Raw genomic sequence first — 18369 nt, 5'->3', positions numbered from 1 at the left:
TCCTACTAAATCTCTTCTCCTATCCAAGTTCTCAAAATAAAACAAAAAAACACATCCCCTAGACTGGTTATGGGAGATAATGAGTGGAAGAGTACACACATGGCTGTGTGGAAATACCCTGTGTTTGGCTGTGGATCAATCAGTGGTGGACCCGGGCACAACAATTCAAGCAGTTCCTCTGGGGGTAGTACTACATGATCCTCCTGCATTGCCACCCTGCCAAATGCTCACTAATGGAGGATACAAACAGCCAAGCCAATGAACATTAAGCAGGCATGCTCAACTGCTCTCACTATCAGGAGACCTGCTCTAAGAAATGTTTTGCATTCATCGCTAGAGTGTATTTAAGTAAACAGGGAGTCAATGCATCAAGGCTACAGGAGATCAACAAGTATTTATTTATGACATGCTGCTTTAGCAAACTAAATACCATCCATTTATTGGTTTACATGGTTCAGCTTCTCAGGTACTGCTGAGCCACATACAGTCTGTTGGTTTTTTTTTTAGTCAATCTGAGTAGACTGAAATTGCCAGAAAGGAACAGTAATCAGTGTGCAGTACTAATAAGGAGGGAGAAGATCAGCAGTACATAGATTTTGGTCATGCTACAGTTCCCAGGTCTGCTTTCATATATAAAGGAACATAGTTTAACCACTTAAGCCCCGGACCATTTTGCTGGTCAAAGACCGGGCCACTTTTAACTGCGACGTGGCTCCCAAAAAAAACTGATGTCCCTTTTTCCCCAGAAATAGGCAGGCCCTTGCACTACATGGTTTTGGTAAATCTGAAGACAAAAATCTGCAGAAAATCTAACAGTGTGTATGGGGCTAAAATGTTATGCTATCCTAAAAACACAGGGCTCAGATTAATGCATCTGGCAAGACTGTAGGAGTAACTTAAAGGTGTTTTCAACTTCAGTAAAAAAAGGAATATGGGTTGTGTATCAATTAGAAAAGCAGTATGGATGTCAAGCTTTCACCACTGGACATTTCCCCAGGTTTTAAAGTTTTACTAAACCTAGAAATTATTTTAGTAAATATAAACTTCTAAATACCTTTTCTCATCAGCAGTATATATCAGTTTTATGACTTCTATCAGTGTCAATACACACCAAACTAAGCATGTTCAGAGTGTCTCCTAGGGTTCTGTAACATAAGGAGAGGGATTGGGCACAGTGAAATAAGGGGAGGATCAGGGAAGATAGGATCAATTAGACTTTTTATACAATGGAGAGGACTAAAACCTTAGGTTCCACAGTGAGTATAGCAAGCTGTTGTGGGTTTAGTAACACTTTAAGGGCGGTTTCCACTTTGCAGTAAATATGAAAAACACCTTCCACAATTATTTGTGGTTATTTTACAAAGTATTTTAACTTAAATCTAACTGTCAAGATGTTCTTAATGGAAACATACTTTTTCCAAGTATCAAATAGTTCTAATTACTTAACCTCCCTGGCGGTGTTCCCGAGACTGACTCGGGGTTAGATTTTCCTGCTACGATCGGTAACCCCGAGTCAGTCTCGGCTCGCCTCGCTGAATCCACAGACACTTTTTACTTACCTTGTCCCTGGATCCAGCGATGCCACCGCGCTGTGTGAGCGGGCGGGACCTCGCTCGATTCACATAGTGCCTCCGTGTGACGCCGATCTCCGTTCCCTGCGACGTTACGACGCACGGGGACGGAGAACGGCGCCAAATTCAAAAACGTAAACAAACACCTTACATACAGTATACTGTAATCTTATAGATTACAGTACTGTATGTAAAAAAAACACACCCCCCCTGTCCCTAGTGGTCTGTCCTGTGTCATGCATGTCATTTTATATAATAAAAAGGTTTCTTTCTCCCTGCAAACTGTAGATTGTCCATAGCAACCAAAAGTGTCCCTTTATGTCAAAAATAGTTTTAGATCAGCTAAAAAACAGCGATAATAAATTATAATCACTTGCAGAATTGTGCGATAGCGATTTGTGGGGAAATTCGTCATAAAAAAAATAAAAATAATGACAGCAACAATTCTGCAACTGAGCAAATTTCAGTGATTTTAATTTGATTACATTATTGAATAATTTTTATTATAATTATATTATTATTTGTTATAATTATTTATAATTATTTATTATATTATAATTTATAATTTTGTTTTTAAAAAAATGTCATACCCGGGATGCCTATTAGAATCTTGTTTGGTCAAATTTAAGTGAGTTATTTCTAAAAATTACAGACCTACAATATAAAACGCCAAATTTCCTTGCAAATAATGGTACCGCTTTCAGCATGTTTTTTCTGAAAGAATCATACCGCCAGGGAGGTTAATAAGCCGGGCTTGCTCAACCAGGGTTTCTCCAGAGAATTACTTGATAGATTGATCTACAATGTAAATAATCACAACTATACATTTACATTGACATATAGCATTGGACAGCTAACTCCAGATGCGGCCGACCAGAGTCTTGGAGAGTGTGAGAATTGTTGTTTTATCTCTGGAGTTAATCCCTTTTTTAATGCATGCCAACACTCTGCTTGCTTTGTTAGCAGCACCCAAATGCATTATTTTACATTTTTCTACATTAAACCTCATTTTCCATGTAGTTGTCCACCCCATTAATTTGTTCAGATCTTCTTGCAAGGTTTCCACATCCTGCAGAGAACTTATTGCCCTGCTTAGTTTAGTATTGTTCGCAAATACAGAGCTTGAACTGTTTACCCCATCCTCCAGGTTGTTTATGAATAAATTAAATAGGTCTGGTACCAGCACAGAACCCTGTGGGACCCCACTACCCACCCCTGACCACTCCGAGTGTTCCCCATTTATCATAACCCTCTGAACTTGCCCTTGTAGCCAGTTTCAATCCATGTACTCACCCTATGGCCCAATGCCAAGGGACCTTACTTTGTAAAAGTAAACGTTTACGGGGAACTGTGTCAAATGCTTTTGCAAAATCCAGATACACCACGACTACGGCCCTTCCATTATCTAGATGGCAACTCACTTCCTCATAGAAGGTTAATAGATTGGTTTGACAAGAACGATTCTTCATGAATCCATGCTTATTAATGGTAATGATACAGTTTTCATTACTAAAATCTTGTATATAGTCCCTTATCATCCCCTCCAAGAGCTTGCATACTAGTAATGTTAGGCTAACTGATCTGTAATTCCCAGGGATGTATTTTGAGCCCTTTTTATATATTGGTGCTACATGGATTTTCTCCAATCCGCTGGTACCATTCCAGTCAGTAGACTGTCAGTAAAAATTAGGAACAATGATCTGGCAATTACTTGACTGTTCCCTTAGTACCCGTGGGTGCAAGCCATCCGGTCCCGGTGATTTATTAATATTAAGTTTCCCAGTGATAACGTTTAGTTCTGGTGATAGCAGAGGAACGAAACAGAAGAAAGACGCAGGACCTAGGGCATTGGAGAGAGATAAGAAAACACTACAGATATATGTGTCTAGGTCTAATTTCATGAATCGGGTTTACATCCACTGTAATGTTGTCCTACACCGCAGAGGGGGTGTTGTGAAAAAGATGTCAAATACTCTAGGCATGCCAAAATCATAATTCTTTTATTTAAAATTGTGTACAACTTACATGTCATGCTAATGTATTGTGAGCTGTAGATAAAAAAAATCCTAGTTGGGGTTCCCTGAGACCTGTACATTTTTTCGAAGATTGCTCCAGCGTAAAAAGGTTTGAGAAAGACTGTAATAAGCAGTTCACCAAGTGATTTTCTAAGGAGGCCTTTGCATTACTGCATTGAGGCAATTGGTGTAACATTTCAAGTAGTTGAATCTGAACAAAGTAACTGCCAATTCTACAGTCTACAGAGTACGTCCAGACTTTACAAAACACAAAAGGTTGTATAAACCCAGAAGCTTCTGGAATATCCATGCAATCTCCAGATGGATTTGTGGAAAGAACTGATGCAATATCCTTATGCCGCGTTCACATGATCAGGCTTTTGCCCGGCCAAATCACAAATCTAAATTCCGATGGAATTCCATCGGAAAGAAATAGAACATGTTCTATATCTAGACTCCGATGGAATTCATCTGAATTTCCGATGAAAAAACTCAGATGGGGCTACACACAATCGGAAAATCCGATGGAAAAAGTCCATTGGACTTTTCCATCGGAAATTCCGACCGTGTGTACGGGGCATTAAAGAAATTGGCTTCTGTTTGATAATTTGTATACCAAAATAATTTCCAAACTGTAAGCTGGGTACTGTAGCTCTGAATCTTAATAATGAAAATGGTCCATTAATTTTAAGAGGAATTTGAGCAACCAAAGATAAAAACAACTGAAGCCACAATTACATTCTAAACATCCAAAAAAAGAACTAGCACTCTTGGATTAGGTGGAGCTGGAATTTCCCTATCAGCTTTTATAGATAGTAAGCAACATAGTGGTTAGATGGATCCAAAGTTCGTTTTGGACTTCAGGATCTAATTTCCCCATCCCACTCTGATGGTAAAGTGTAACTAAAGTCCAATTCTGACTTTAGATCCACCTGCTTATCATGCTGCCTACTATCTGCAAAGTCTGACAAGAGTAGCCAAATACTTATCTTTTCTCAGGCTAGTCGCAGCCAGTCAATCAATGGATTTCCTCTCAATGAATCCACATTCAGTGCAGAGGAGATCTGGAATGAGTAGGGAACTTTTTTTTAGCAGTAACATTCTATCTCTCTTCTCATTTATGTAATATATTGGATGTATGGCTTTGCATGTGATTGATAAATGCAATGGATTTTTTTTTACTTTCTGTTGGAATGCCAAGATGCAAGCCAAACCAAATGCCAAGTGTGCAGCGCATCAAGATTTTCATGTGGATACAATTATTTTTATTAAAGCATCCAGTGATAGAATGATTTAATGATTTCCAGTTTCTGTAAAGGTTGAAGTTTGTTTGTGAGATATATTTCCCCTCTTTCTCAACTTTAATTCAATTTGTACAGCTGTATGATCATTTTGCTGTAAAGCTAGCACTAGCAATTTTCAGCACCCTGATGGCGGACAAATGACTGCATGAATTTATGTATTAGACACACTCTTAAAAAACGGCATATAACATAACAATGTACTGTAGAGATCTTTGGGAATTTAAGTACAGTAGAGTATTTGTTTAATGTATATTAGATGTTTGCATTGCATGGATATAATATGCTAGTATAATACTAAAGTTGAAGTTTAGTTATGGATATTTTTGTATAGTTAAATTGGTCCAGCTTGGGCCAATGTAAATATGTATGGGCCATATCTGTGGGATTCCAATGGAAGCTGGAAATCACTGAAATAGGCACTACTACAGTGATTGCCACTAGCTTCCAGGTCCCGTGCCAAGCAGCTGCCCTCCTGCTTAGTGAACACATGAAGTGCTTCACTCACATGTTACATACTTCTATCCTGCCATGCAGTGTCACACTCACTTCCATTCACATGTTATATACACCTGTTCTGCCATGAAGGGCTCCACTCACATAACATACGGTATATTTCTATTTTGCCATGCAAACTATCATATACAGTAGGTGTTTGTGATATTGTGCTTTTAGCACGACAGCGTCGAGCTGATACTCGGCGACAGGGTGCCGAGATCTCCCCGACACCTCGCACTCACTGGAATAGTGACAGCACATCCCAGCAAGCGCGTCATAGAAGCGACGGGAGATCCGACTTGGATTCCCGCCAATTCTACACGTGTGCGGCGTTTGTTATGAATCCTGAGGGGGAAGTCCCCGCCGGATTTTAAATAAAAATCCGGCATGGGTCCCCCCCTCAGGAGCATACCGGGCCCTTAGGTCTGTTATGGGTTGTAAGGAGAGCGCCCCTACGCCGAAAAAAACGGCGTAGGGGGTCCCCCTACAATCCATACCAGACCCGTATCCAAAGCACGCTACCCGGCCAGCCAGGAAGGGAGTGGGGACGAGCGAGCGCCCCCCCCCCCTCCTGAGCCGTACCAGGCTGCATGCCCTCAACATGGGGGGGTTGGGTGCTCTGGGGCAGGGGGGCGCACTGCGGCCCCCCCACCTCAGAGCACCCTGTCCCCATGTTGATGAGGACAGGGCCCCTTCCCGACAACCCTGGCCGTTGGTTGTCGGGGTATGCGGGCGGGAGGCTTATCGGAATCTGGGAGCCCCCTTTAATAAGGGGGCCCCCAGATACCGGCCCCCCACCCTAAGTGAATGAGTATGGGGTACATCGTACCCCTACCCATTCACCTGCAAGAAAAGTGGTAAAAACACAAATAAACCACACAGGGTATTAAAATATTTTATTTTTCTGCTCCGGAGGCCTCCCCTGTCTTCTTTATTAGCTCTTTTACCAGGGGAGGCTTCTTCTTTGACGTCTTCGGGTGGGTGGGGGCCGCCGTCTGGTTCTCTTCCACCGCCGGGGGGGGTCGCTTTTAAAAAAGCCCCCACCCCCCGGCGGGTTTCCTCCGGCGTCTTCGGCGGGGCTCTTCTTCTTCCGCTATCCCGACGGGTCTTCTCAACTCTCCGGGGGTCTCCTTCTGTCTTCGCCGCTCTCCGCTCTTGACTCGGCGCACCCCGGTTCTTCGTCTCGCTGTCCGGTGTCTTCTTCCGTGATGTACGTCTTCTCCTTCCGTGCTGTGATGAGTTCTTCTTCCGTGCTGTGACGTCATGTTCTTCACTTCTCTTCTTCTCCCGATGTTGACTCGCCGGTCCTCCTCGCTGAAATGACGGATGCGCGCCTTGCATCGGACCTATATAGGCCTCACAGTCCCATCATGCTCTGTACCTACCCATGTGATACCTACCACGTGGGTAGGTATCACATGGGTAGGTACAGAGCATGATGGGACTGTGAGGCCTATATAGGTCCGATGCAAGGCGCGCATCCGTCATTTCAGCGAGGAGGACCGGCGAGTCAACATCGGGAGAAGAAGAGAAGTGAAGAACATGACGTCACAGCACGGAAGAAGAACTCATCACAGCACGGAAGGAGAAGACGTACATCACGGAAGAAGACACCGGACAGCGAGACGAAGAACCGGGGTGCGCCGAGTCAAGAGCGGCGAAGACAGAAGGAGACCCCCGGAGAGTTGAGAAGACCCGTCGGGATAGCGGAAGAAGAAGAGCCCCGCCGAAGACGCCGGAGGAAACCCGCCGGGGGGTGGGGGCTTTTTTAAAAGCGACCCCCCCCGGCGGTGGAAGAGAACCAGACGGCGGCCCCCACCCACCCGAAGACGTCAAAGAAGAAGCCTCCCCTGGTAAAAGAGCTAATAAAGAAGACAGGGGAGGCCTCCGGAGCAGAAAAATAAAATATTTTAATACCCTGTGTGGTTTATTTGTGTTTTTACCACTTTTCTTGCAGGTGAATGGGTAGGGGTACGATGTACCCCATACTCATTCACTTAGGGTGGGGGGCCGGTATCTGGGGGCCCCCTTATTAAAGGGGGCTCCCAGATTCCGATAAGCCTCCCGCCCGCATACCCCGACAACCAACGGCCAGGGTTGTCGGGAAGGGGCCCTGTCCTCATCAACATGGGGACAGGGTGCTCTGAGGTGGGGGGGCCGCAGTGCGCCCCCCTGCCCCAGAGCACCCAACCCCCCCATGTTGAGGGCATGCAGCCTGGTACGGCTCAGGAGGGGGGGGGGGCGCTCGCTCGTCCCCACTCCCTTCCTGGCTGGCCGGGTAGCGTGCTTTGGATACGGGTCTGGTATGGATTGTAGGGGGACCCCCTACGCCGTTTTTTTCGGCGTAGGGGGGCTCTCCTTACAACCCATAACAGACCTAAGGGCCCGGTATGCTCCTGAGGGGGGGACCCATGCCGGATTTTTATTTAAAATCCGGCGGGGACTTCCCCCTCAGGATTCATAACAAACGCCGCACACGTGTAGAATTGGCGGGAATCCAAGTCGGATCTCCCGTCGCTTCTATGACGGCTCTGTCTCCATCGCGGCAAGCCAGCTCGGCGCTGGCTCCCGCGATGGGGCTCGTAGGTGCTCAATCTCGCCGAGAAAGAGAGCGAGATTGACACAAAATCGGGTTCACCTACTGTAGTTCTATTCCACCATGCAATGTCCTGTTAACTTCCAATAACATTTTATATACTATTCCACCATGTAGTGTCACGCTTACACGTCATATACTTTTATTTTGCCTGCAGTCTCCCATTCACATTTTTTTTACTTCTAATCTGCCATGCATTGTCACACTCACATGTTCTATACTTCTCTGCTGCTATGCAGTGTCCCGCTCACATTCAGAAATCTGCAGTATTTCAGTATAGCACTGGATAGTGTGTTATATTTAATACTGCTGGAGCAGAATAGAACAGCACTTCTTTATAATGTAATAAAGTGTAATAAAGTGTTTAAAAGCATAGTTCACCTTTACCAAAATGGATGTCTGTAGATAAAAACCAGCTGTGTCGCTTTGAACAAGGTTAAACAATGCCCATGCTATAGGTGTAAGCAATTTAGGTACCTCATGAAGCCTAAATACAAAACTCTAAAGCCCCGTACACACGACCGGACCTTTGTCCGACCAAACTCCGATGGAATTCATCCGAATTTCCAATGGAATTACTCCGATGGGGCATACACACTGTCGGAATTTCCGATGGAAAAAGTCAATCTGACTTTTTCCATCGGAAACTCCGATTGTGTGTACAGGGCTTTAGGATGTTGCTAAGGATGTTGCCTAAAGCTTCCCAGCCTTTACTGTTCACCTTCATCACAGGAGCAAGCTCACTTTCTCTGATTCAAATTCCCTTACATGCGCTTTCTCTCCAGATTCAATAGGTCTGAGCCCAGCATTTGGGAGCTAGCTCCTGTGGTGATGAAGGTAAACAGTAACCATTAGGCATCTCTTAGAAATGTCCCAGGAGTTTTCCAGCCAGGCCTCATGAAGTACGTAAATAATCTACATCTATTGCAAGGGCATTATTCAAATTTTGTCAAAACTACAAAGTTTGTTTTTATCTACAAATGGCCATTGTCTGCATAGTCAGTTTTTTGGCAAAGGTAAACTATTCCTTTAAAGTGTACATTAACCGCACATATGTAATTATGAAGTTATATTGCATGCAATCTTAACAATCAATGTATTTCTCTGTTTATAATTACATTTTTGCTGGGGGGGGGTTTTTACTCAAAAAGTACAAGCAGGTATTCTAGTTTTTCAAGTTGGTTAAAAGAACCCTGATCATAACTTTTAGAATTAGAATGCATGAGCTGTTGGGTAAAAAGAAGGAAGGACAATCAGCAGCACACTTTTAATAGCAGAATTTTGGCTGTGTTAATTGAAACAAAGTGAAAATAAAATCTAGGAAATCAGCCAGGAAAATTTGATCTTGTGAGTATCAAACAGAGTTCACTTCATAATGTGAAATGCAGATAATCCCTGATTTATGCTCTGTAGTTCCTAACGTGAGCTTTGCACAAGTCAGACTGCCTTACTGTGCACATACCACCGGCTCTACATTAGGAAGACACCGGATTGGTGGTGCATGTACAGTGGGGGCAATGTCAAGCTGTCCCCGCTGCCAATTCATTACTATACTGTAACTGCCTATGTCTATTCTGTGTTCTGTGGCTACAGTACCTCATGGTGCTTCAGGAGAGAGGTGAGAATAGAGGACCAAAAAAACATTTTATGTCGGAGAATCTGTATTTGGTGTCTGTCTTAAGAAAAAAAATTATACAAATTTTCTCCTATTACATAAATTATTAAAGGAAATCTATTGTAGGTACAGTTTACCAGGTATTTTGATGTAGATGAAAGTGATAGAAAATGTCACTTTGTAAATCTGATTGATGTCCTTATGAAGGTGCTGAGACACACCTCAAACGGTATGACACATTAATGGTACTGAATTACACCACGCTCCAGATGCTTTCATCATGTTAGCAGCAGCTTTAATAAAAGTTTTATAGAAGTGTGCTGGGGCAGGGCCACTTTTACAACTGTCCAATAAGCCATTAAACTCTGGGAATTATACTATATAAATATTAACTTTCATTGATGTGAAAATATGTAAAGCGCTGTGTTGGCACTATAAATGTACCTGTAATAAATAAATAAAATGAAGAATACTCATCATAGTTATTGGGCCAACAATTTTTCTTGTTGATAGGTGGGGATGTGCAAGAAATTAGACTTTAGAAATGATGTTAATATATGCATATACAGTTGTTCTCAAGTTTACATTCCCTGACAGAAGTTATGATTTCTTGGCTATTTTTCAGAGGATATGGATGATAACACATACACTTTTCTTTCACTCATGGTTAGTTTTTGGCTGAAGCCATTTATTATCAATCAACTGCATTTATTCTTTTCAAATCATAATTATAACAGAAATTACCCAAATGATCCTGATCAAAAGTTTACATACCCTGGTGATTTTGGCCTGATAACATGTACACACGTTGACACAAAGGGGTTTGAATGGCTATTAAAGGTAACCATCCTCACCTGTGATCTGTTTGCTTGTAATTAGTGTGTGTGTAGAAAAAGGTCAATGAATTCCTGGACTCCTGATGGACTCCTGACAGACCCTTGCATCTTTCATCCAGTGCTGCGCTGATGTTTCTGGATTTTGAGTCATATTATAGTACCTTGGGTCAACCTTTTCTTACTTCTTTTAGTAAATGACCCTTTTTGTCTGTAATGCCCTGTACACACGATCGGATATCTGATGGAATCTAATCCGATGGATTTTTTTTTCGGATATCCGATGAAGCTGACTTTTATCAGTCTTGCCTACACACCATCAGTCAAAAATCCGACTGTGTCCAAGGCGGTGACATAATACACTACGACGTGCTGAGAAAAATTAAGTTCAATGCTTCCGAGCATGCGTCGACTTGATTCTAAGCACGCATGGATTTTTCTCCGATGGAATTCCACACAGACGATCGTTTTTTTCTATCAGTTTTTTATCCATAGGAAAATTTTAAAACATGTTCTATTTTTTTTCACCGATGGAAAACAAACTGATGGGGCCCACACACGATCGGTTTGTCCGATTCAGAGGTACTGAGACTTAAACAGATCTAGAATAAAAAATTGATTCCCTGGGGTCTCTCTTATAAATGTACTTATTCGGATGAAAATTAATATTAGGAAGTTGTTACCAAAATGGGTTTGGGGTAATCCATGGCATTTTTTATTGTCCTAATTATTGTATATATTTGGCTGAACTTGGCAGCTGAAGGAAATATGGGCTAACATTTCAACATCAAGCAAGAAAGAAACCTGAGGCCTTGTACACACGACCAAGTTTCTCGGCAAAAACCAGCAAGAAACTTGCTGTTTTTTTTTTTTTGCCGAGGAAACCGGTTGTGTGTACATTTTTAGACGAGGGAACTGTCGAGGAACTCGACGAGCCAAAAAGAGAGCGTGTTCTCTTTTTCCTCGACGGGAATGGAGAAAATTGGCATGTCGAGTTCCTCGACAGCCTAACAAGGAACTCGACGAGCAAAACAATGTGTTTCGCCCAGAAAATGTTGTTATATTATATAACTACCGGAAAATCTCTTTTCTGCTTTTTCTCTATACTGTAACAATTCTGTAACTTGAAAGCCCTTCTCCGGGATAGAAATGACCCCCCTCAAACTCCTCCCACCCCCCCTAACTGATTGCTGTAGATAAAACACAAAAAAAGGTAGTTAAATGCCCTTTTTAACTTAACTTAAGCCACAATCACATGACATCTCTGGCCCAAGTTGTCACCTAGTGTGGTCATTATGTTGCCTTGGGGAAGGAATCTTGCGGGGTCTGAGACATTGGCTTTATATGTTGCATGTGACTTTGCACTAATAAAGGTATATGTTATTTGCATTGGAATGCTGATGATGGCTCATCTTTTGTGCTGTGGTCAACTCGGCACCATCTGCTAATGTGACTACAAGCACCCACCAGTCACCAGGCTAAAACACTGTTAGGAGTGCAGTCCGCGACTACATTTCTTCTCGTAGACCTAGAAGGGTCCCTCTTTGGTAGTCTATGTCATTGCCTGTGAGAGGTGGACACTTCCTATTGGATGGCCTCCGGTGGGGTCCTTGCAGGAAAACAAAGAGGATGATACCATGACATGGGGGTGGCAGGGAATTGGTGGTCCTAGGGTTCCACTTCAGCACTGGCTGCCTTCTGCACCAAAACCAGCGGCAGTGAGGGACTGGGGACTTAGGTGAGTATATCTTCCTTCACTAGGTAAAGGGAAAAAAAAACTAGGAGGATGGGTTAGAGGGGGGTGGATGGAAGTATGGCTAAAAGTTAGCGGGGCTTTAAGTAAATACCCCTCCTAACATGGAAGTGAATTAATGCTAGCTTTCAATTCATCAAAAAGGGACTATTAACTGCATGCTAAAAAGAAATTACAAAATCAGTTATAACTACATAAACCTTATAACAATGCCTTGCCAGTTGTTTCATTCTCTGTCAGAGCAGCTGAGACACACAACTGCAGATTGAGTCATATTCACCACCTCAACCATACAACTGTACTGTTATTATTTGGAAACATTTTTACATGCACTGTTAAATTCCCACAGTTCATTCCCATTTGAAATTGTAAAAGTATCTACACAAAGAATATCGATAAAAAATTAGAACATTTTATAATTATTTTGCAAAATATTTGTAAAATATTTACATTTAAATATTCCCTCTCTGAATTTGCACTGATCTCGAAAGGGTACCTGTACATTTGTACTCCTCTGAAGACTTATATATATGCCTGAACATGTGCCTGCCACATGTGCAGAAGAAGAAACTGCAGAGTCAGGAGGGTTTATAGCAGCAACTGTGTGGCCAACAACATGCTGCACAGCTAAGATCTGACAGGAGCTAGCAGAGGCGAGTGTAGCCTTTGAGTAGGGGGGCTCATTTAAAAAATCCCACTCTGACAATTTTTTTGTTTTGTTTTGGTCCCCCCTTTCCCTTTAGATTTCTGTTGTTTGTAATTACCAGTCTTCGGGAACAAAAAACACCTCCTTTTTGGCTGCCAAGGTCTTCAGTCTCCCAAACCAGGAGGCAGGATTCAAGATCGATTCCTTCAGAAAGATAGCACATACTTGGATAAACTATCCTCTGCTGATTGACAGGGAGAGGATAACCCTCCTCTTTAGTGTGCTAAAGGATGAAGCTGCACAGAGTGACAACATTACAGTAAAATGTACTGCAGGGTTTTTAGTGTTGTCACTCATTCAGTATTGTGTATAAATCAGCAGGTGCAGAAATGGTGAGGTTGATTTACTAAAAGCAAAAAGGGAAGTTCACTTTGCAAGGGAATTTTACTTAGAGCTTAGTAAATGTAGTGACATGTTACTTTGCAAAAAATACCCAAGGATAAAAAAAAACAGAATTTTCTTTGAACTTGCCTGGATGATGGAAGGCAGTAGTGCTTCACTAAGCTCTGGGGATAATTACTTTACAAAGTGCAACTTCCCTGTAGTAGATCAACCACTCTGTGTATTAGGGTTATCTGTAGTGTGAGCGATTTTTCAATTATGAAGATTGTAGGACCATACAGATATTTTACACAGAAGCTTATACATCAAGTTCTGTCATTGAAACTTAAGTTCTATAACTTGAATTTTGCACTTAAAATCCTTTCTGTACAGAAAGGATTTTAAGTGCAAAATTCAAGTTATAGAACTTCATGTACATCATGTACATCCCCAAAAGACCTAAAGTGCCTCTTCTTTCTAAAATGTATATTCATATAGCACAGTACACACATTCCACTCATTTTATGAGCAGAAAGCTGAGTACTGATATAACAAAACTATATACTAGAATTACGATACTAACGGAGCTATGGGGGCACTGAAACCCAATACAAATCTTTTCCATTTGGTATAAGTGTCTTTCTTTATATTCCTATCCTGATTACTTCTGACAGTAGAAACATTTTTGCATGCACTGTTGAAATTCTGTATGTCATTCCCATGTGAAAATGCAAATATAGCAATAAAAATAATATTTACAAGTCTGAGAAAAAAAATCTAGAGTCTGGGCAAATTATACCCTAAGTTTAGTTTATACACCTATAAAACTTGCTTGTATAAACTAGATTGAAAATATCCAAACAGTAGTGTAAACAGTACTTACTATATATCATCTAAAATAAATACCTTGGGCCAGATTCACAGAAGAAGTACGCCGGCGTATCTACTGATACACCGGCGTACTTTCAAATTTGCCGCGTCGTATCTTTAGTTTGAATCCTCAAACCAAGATACGACGGCTTCTGGCTTCGATCCGACAGGCATACGGCTTCGTACGCCTTCGGATCGTAGGTGCAATACTTCGGCGCCTGCTGGGTGGAGTTTGCATCGTTTTCCGCGTCGGGTATGCTAATTAGCTATTTCCGGCGATCCACGAAGGTACGCGCTGCCGTCGCATTCTCTTACGTCACCGCTAGTCGGCTTTTCCCGGCGTATAGTTAAAGCTGCTATTTCGTGGTGTATAGATAGACTTGCCATGTTAAAGTATGGCCGTCGTTCGCGCGTCGAATTTTGAATTTTTTTTTGGCGTAAGTCGTCCGTGAATAGGAAAGGACGTAACTCACGTCTACGTTCAAAAAATGACGTCGGTGCGACGTCATTTCGCGCAAAGCACGGCGGGAAATTTCGAAACGGAGCATGCGCATTTCAATTGGCGCGGGGACACGCTTCATTTAAATGAATCACGCCCCCTACCCGCCCAATTTGAAATACGCACCGGGAAACAGACTACTCTGCCGTAACTTACAGGGCGAAATCTTCCTGGATTCGAAATTCCACCAGGTAAGATACGGCGGAGTAGCGTATCTCTGATACGCTGCGCCAGGGCAATTCTTTGAGAATCTGGCCCCTTGTTTTTATGGCATGTTCAACCCCCCAAATGTCTAAAAATATCATGACTTTCTCACTGTCTTATATGTTTTGTGATTTATCTGAAGTTGGAGGATGAAAAGAGAAATATGCTTACAAAGTTGTGCATAGACTAATAATTTTGGACATTTTTAAAACATAAAGCCAAAGCAACGTTTTCCATTACTTGACGTAGAGGCAATGTTAGTCGGTAATCCTACAACTCCAGGAAAATTTCTGAATACAAACACCTTCTTTAAAGCATTAATAAATGCATTATTTTAATCACAGTGTGTTATCTGCTAGTTTTTTGGCCTTTAAAAATGAATTTGTCATGTTGAGTTTTGAGTATAGCCAAACATTTCTAGTGAGCCCTCAATTTAAAGCTATGGGCCAAAAGCATACCTTCCTTTTTTTTTGGCTAATTGGCCTAGCCCCTAGTTTATGTCTTTATATCATTATCTATTTGAATAAAACTCACCTAAAATTGTGCATTTGAAAGTTTATATAACATATTCCAAGTACCATGGTATCCCATGTATTTAAAAGTCAAACATAAGTTTGTGAGACGTACTTTTGTGAATCACTGGTATTTGAAATAGTGTGAAACAACTATACAATCTGTGTGGACCAGCTCCAAAACGCTGCTCATATCATATCAAAACTTGGTGTTGAATACAGTTCATTTGGATAAAAGTAAAATCATCCACTTCATACTGCATCACACAGGCAAACACAATGGATTGTAAGATACTGTTTGACACAAATGGTACAATTAAGTAATAAACTTGTAATTCATGGTGGCCACAATAAATAGCATATATGACTTAGTTCACATACTGTAAGGTTCTCATCAATTTTCTTTGAGTGTGTTGATGCCGGAAAAAATTCAACAGTAAGCATTCTCTTAGCACAGTATGGCTTATGCCAATGTATAAATAAATCAGCATTTTGTTTTCATTTGCCATTAACAGGTATAATCTGCAAAAAGCAGTGCTTTAGTAGTGCTGGGAAATCAGAAATTGATGGGAAATGTTACAGCTATCTCCGCAATATGAAGTGACGAGAAATCTTCCAGTAGGGACACCTGTTGCTGTGACAAGTGTCTGAAGCCTCGTACACACGACCGAGGAACTCGACGGGCGAAACACATCGTTTTCCTCGTCGAGTTCCTTGTTAGGCTGTCGAGGAACTCGACAAGGCAAGTTTCTCCATTCCCGTTGAGGAAAAATAAGACATGCTCTCTTTTTGACTCGGCGGGATCCTCGACAGTTTCCTCGTCTAAAAATGTACACACGACCGGTTTCCTCTGCAAAAAAAAAATCCCAGCAAGTTTCTTGCTGGTTTTTGCCGAGAAACTCGGTCGTGTGTATGAGGCCTTAGACCCCTTTCACACTGGGGAGTTTTTCAAGTGTTTTTCAGGCGCTTTGGCGTTAAAAAAAGCGCCTGAAAGAAGCCTCATCTGCAATCCCAATGTGAAAGCCCAAGTGCTTTTAGAGCCCTTTCACACTGACAGTGCCCGAAAAACGCTGGTAAAGCTCCACTTTCACACCGGGGCGTTTTTCAGGCGCTTTGGCGTTAAAAAAGCATCTCTATGGGAAGGGGCGCTTTAGGAGCGGTGTATTCAATGCTCCTAAAGTGCTGCAAAGAAGCTGCTTGCATGACTTTTTTTGACACCCTGCCAGCGCAGCGCCTCAGTGTGAAAACACTCAGGCTTTCACATTGGGATTGCAGATGAAGCTTCTTTCAGGCATTTTACAGACGCTTTTTTTAACGCTAAGACCCCTTTCACACTGGGGCGTTTTTCAGGCGCTTTAGTGTGAAAGCACTCAGGCTTTCACATTGAGATTGCAAATGCAGCTTCTTTCAGGCGCTTTATCGGCACTTTTTTTAACGCTAAAGTGCATGAAAAACGCCCCAGTGTGAAAGGGGTCTAAGAGAGGGGTTCCCCTCATGTTGGAGACATTTCTTCTCACTTCCTGTCGTGTCTTCAGAAGTGAAAATAAATCTCACTAATAAACTGACATGGGATTTTGCAATACCTTATACCATTCCAAACCTAAAATCAATTTTTAGCTTTAGATAAACTTAAAAAAGCATTTACTTACTGTAAAGCATACCATAGAAGCAGAGACATCAACAGGCCAAGGTTAAATCTGGTTTTAGACTGCTCAGATTTCAGCCCCTCTTGGACCTTTCCCACCCAACATTCTATAAGGCCTCGTACAGACGAGCGGACCTGTCCGATGAAAACGGTCCGCGGACCGTTTTCATCGGACATGTCCGCTGGGATCATTTGGTCTGATGGCTGTACACACCATCAGACCAAATTTCCCGCGGACAGACTACGCGGTGACAACGCGGTGACGTGGCGGCGACGATGGTGCGGCGACGTGCGCAAACCCGGAAGTTCAATGCTTCCACGCATGCGTCGAATCACTTCGACAACATGCGCGGGTTCTCGGGCCATACTGACCATCGGACATGTCCGGCAGACATGGTTCCAGCGGACATGTTTCTTAGCATGCTAAGAAACATTTGTCCGCTGGAAACCTGTCCGGTCGGCCGGAAAATTGTCCGGTCGGCCCTACACACGACCGAACATGTCCGCGGAAACTGGTCCGACGGACCAGTTTCAGCGGACATGTTCGATCGTGTGTACGAGGCCTTACTGAAAAATTGTAGGAGCTGGGCAGTTAATTGTTGGCTAAAAAAAATCAAATAATGTATAGCCATCTTTACTCTAACAACCAAATGTAAAGGAACATTGCTAAAGAGCAGTTAGAAGGATGTGGTATCACCAAAGATGCTTTAGGCACCATGAAGGGTTCTAAAGGTCCTAGATATAGTGCATTTGAATAATAGGCTGTTTTCAGTGATAATCCAAGGAGACCGGTTTTATTCATGGTCACCTGTCTAATAACACAAAAGGCACACATATTTCTTTTTTTCTTCTTTAGAAAAAGCATTGCAAAAAAATATATACAAACCTGTTCAGGAAAAGAATCAGATGGCTGGAACAGGCCTTAATCTTGTTCTGTGCTTGGAGATGAGTCATGTTTTCTGTGCTTTCCCCATTGATTTCCAAAATAACATCTCCAGGGCATAGGTTAGCCAGAGCAGCCTTGCTTCCAGGATTAATCTGCACAGGAAGAGGAACAATAGCAATATGGTGTTAATGCTATACACACATCTAGTGCACAAAAAAACACATTGTTTTAGGCAAATAATGGATGTACCAGTAAAACACAATCTGTTCTTGCCTGATACATTTGTATACACTTGGCTTTGAAACTAGAATGTTGTATTGTGACATTAAGAATGGCAATCGCTTTTAGTGGAGATTACTGGCCAGGCATAAAAATGAATTAGGCCCCGTACGCACGACCGTTTTCCTTGGCAAAATCCATCAAGAAAAATGCTGGCAGAGCATTTTTGCCAAGAAAAACGGTCGTGTGTATGTTATTCGTCGGGAAAACTGTCATGGATCTCGACGAGAAAAAAAGAGAACATTTTTCTCATCGGGAGTCTCAA

At 42.3% G+C, this 18369-nt stretch overlaps 1 protein-coding gene across 1 annotated transcript in view; it reads right to left on the bottom strand.

The window, feature by feature from the left end:
• PDLIM4 (PDZ and LIM domain 4) overlaps positions 1-18369 on the bottom strand; it is a 234194-nt gene that overhangs the window by 147159 nt on the left and 68666 nt on the right. The window contains exon 2 of the mRNA XM_040344644.1: positions 17826-17977. Within this exon, the coding sequence (XP_040200578.1) occupies positions 17826-17977 (152 nt within the window). The remainder of the gene's footprint in view (positions 1-17825; positions 17978-18369) is intronic.

This window comes from Rana temporaria, chromosome 3 (genome assembly GCF_905171775.1).
Source record: "Rana temporaria chromosome 3, aRanTem1.1, whole genome shotgun sequence".
Classification (NCBI taxonomy): Eukaryota; Metazoa; Chordata; class Amphibia; order Anura; family Ranidae; genus Rana; species Rana temporaria.
This window is presented reverse-complemented; position numbering and strand designations above follow the sequence as displayed.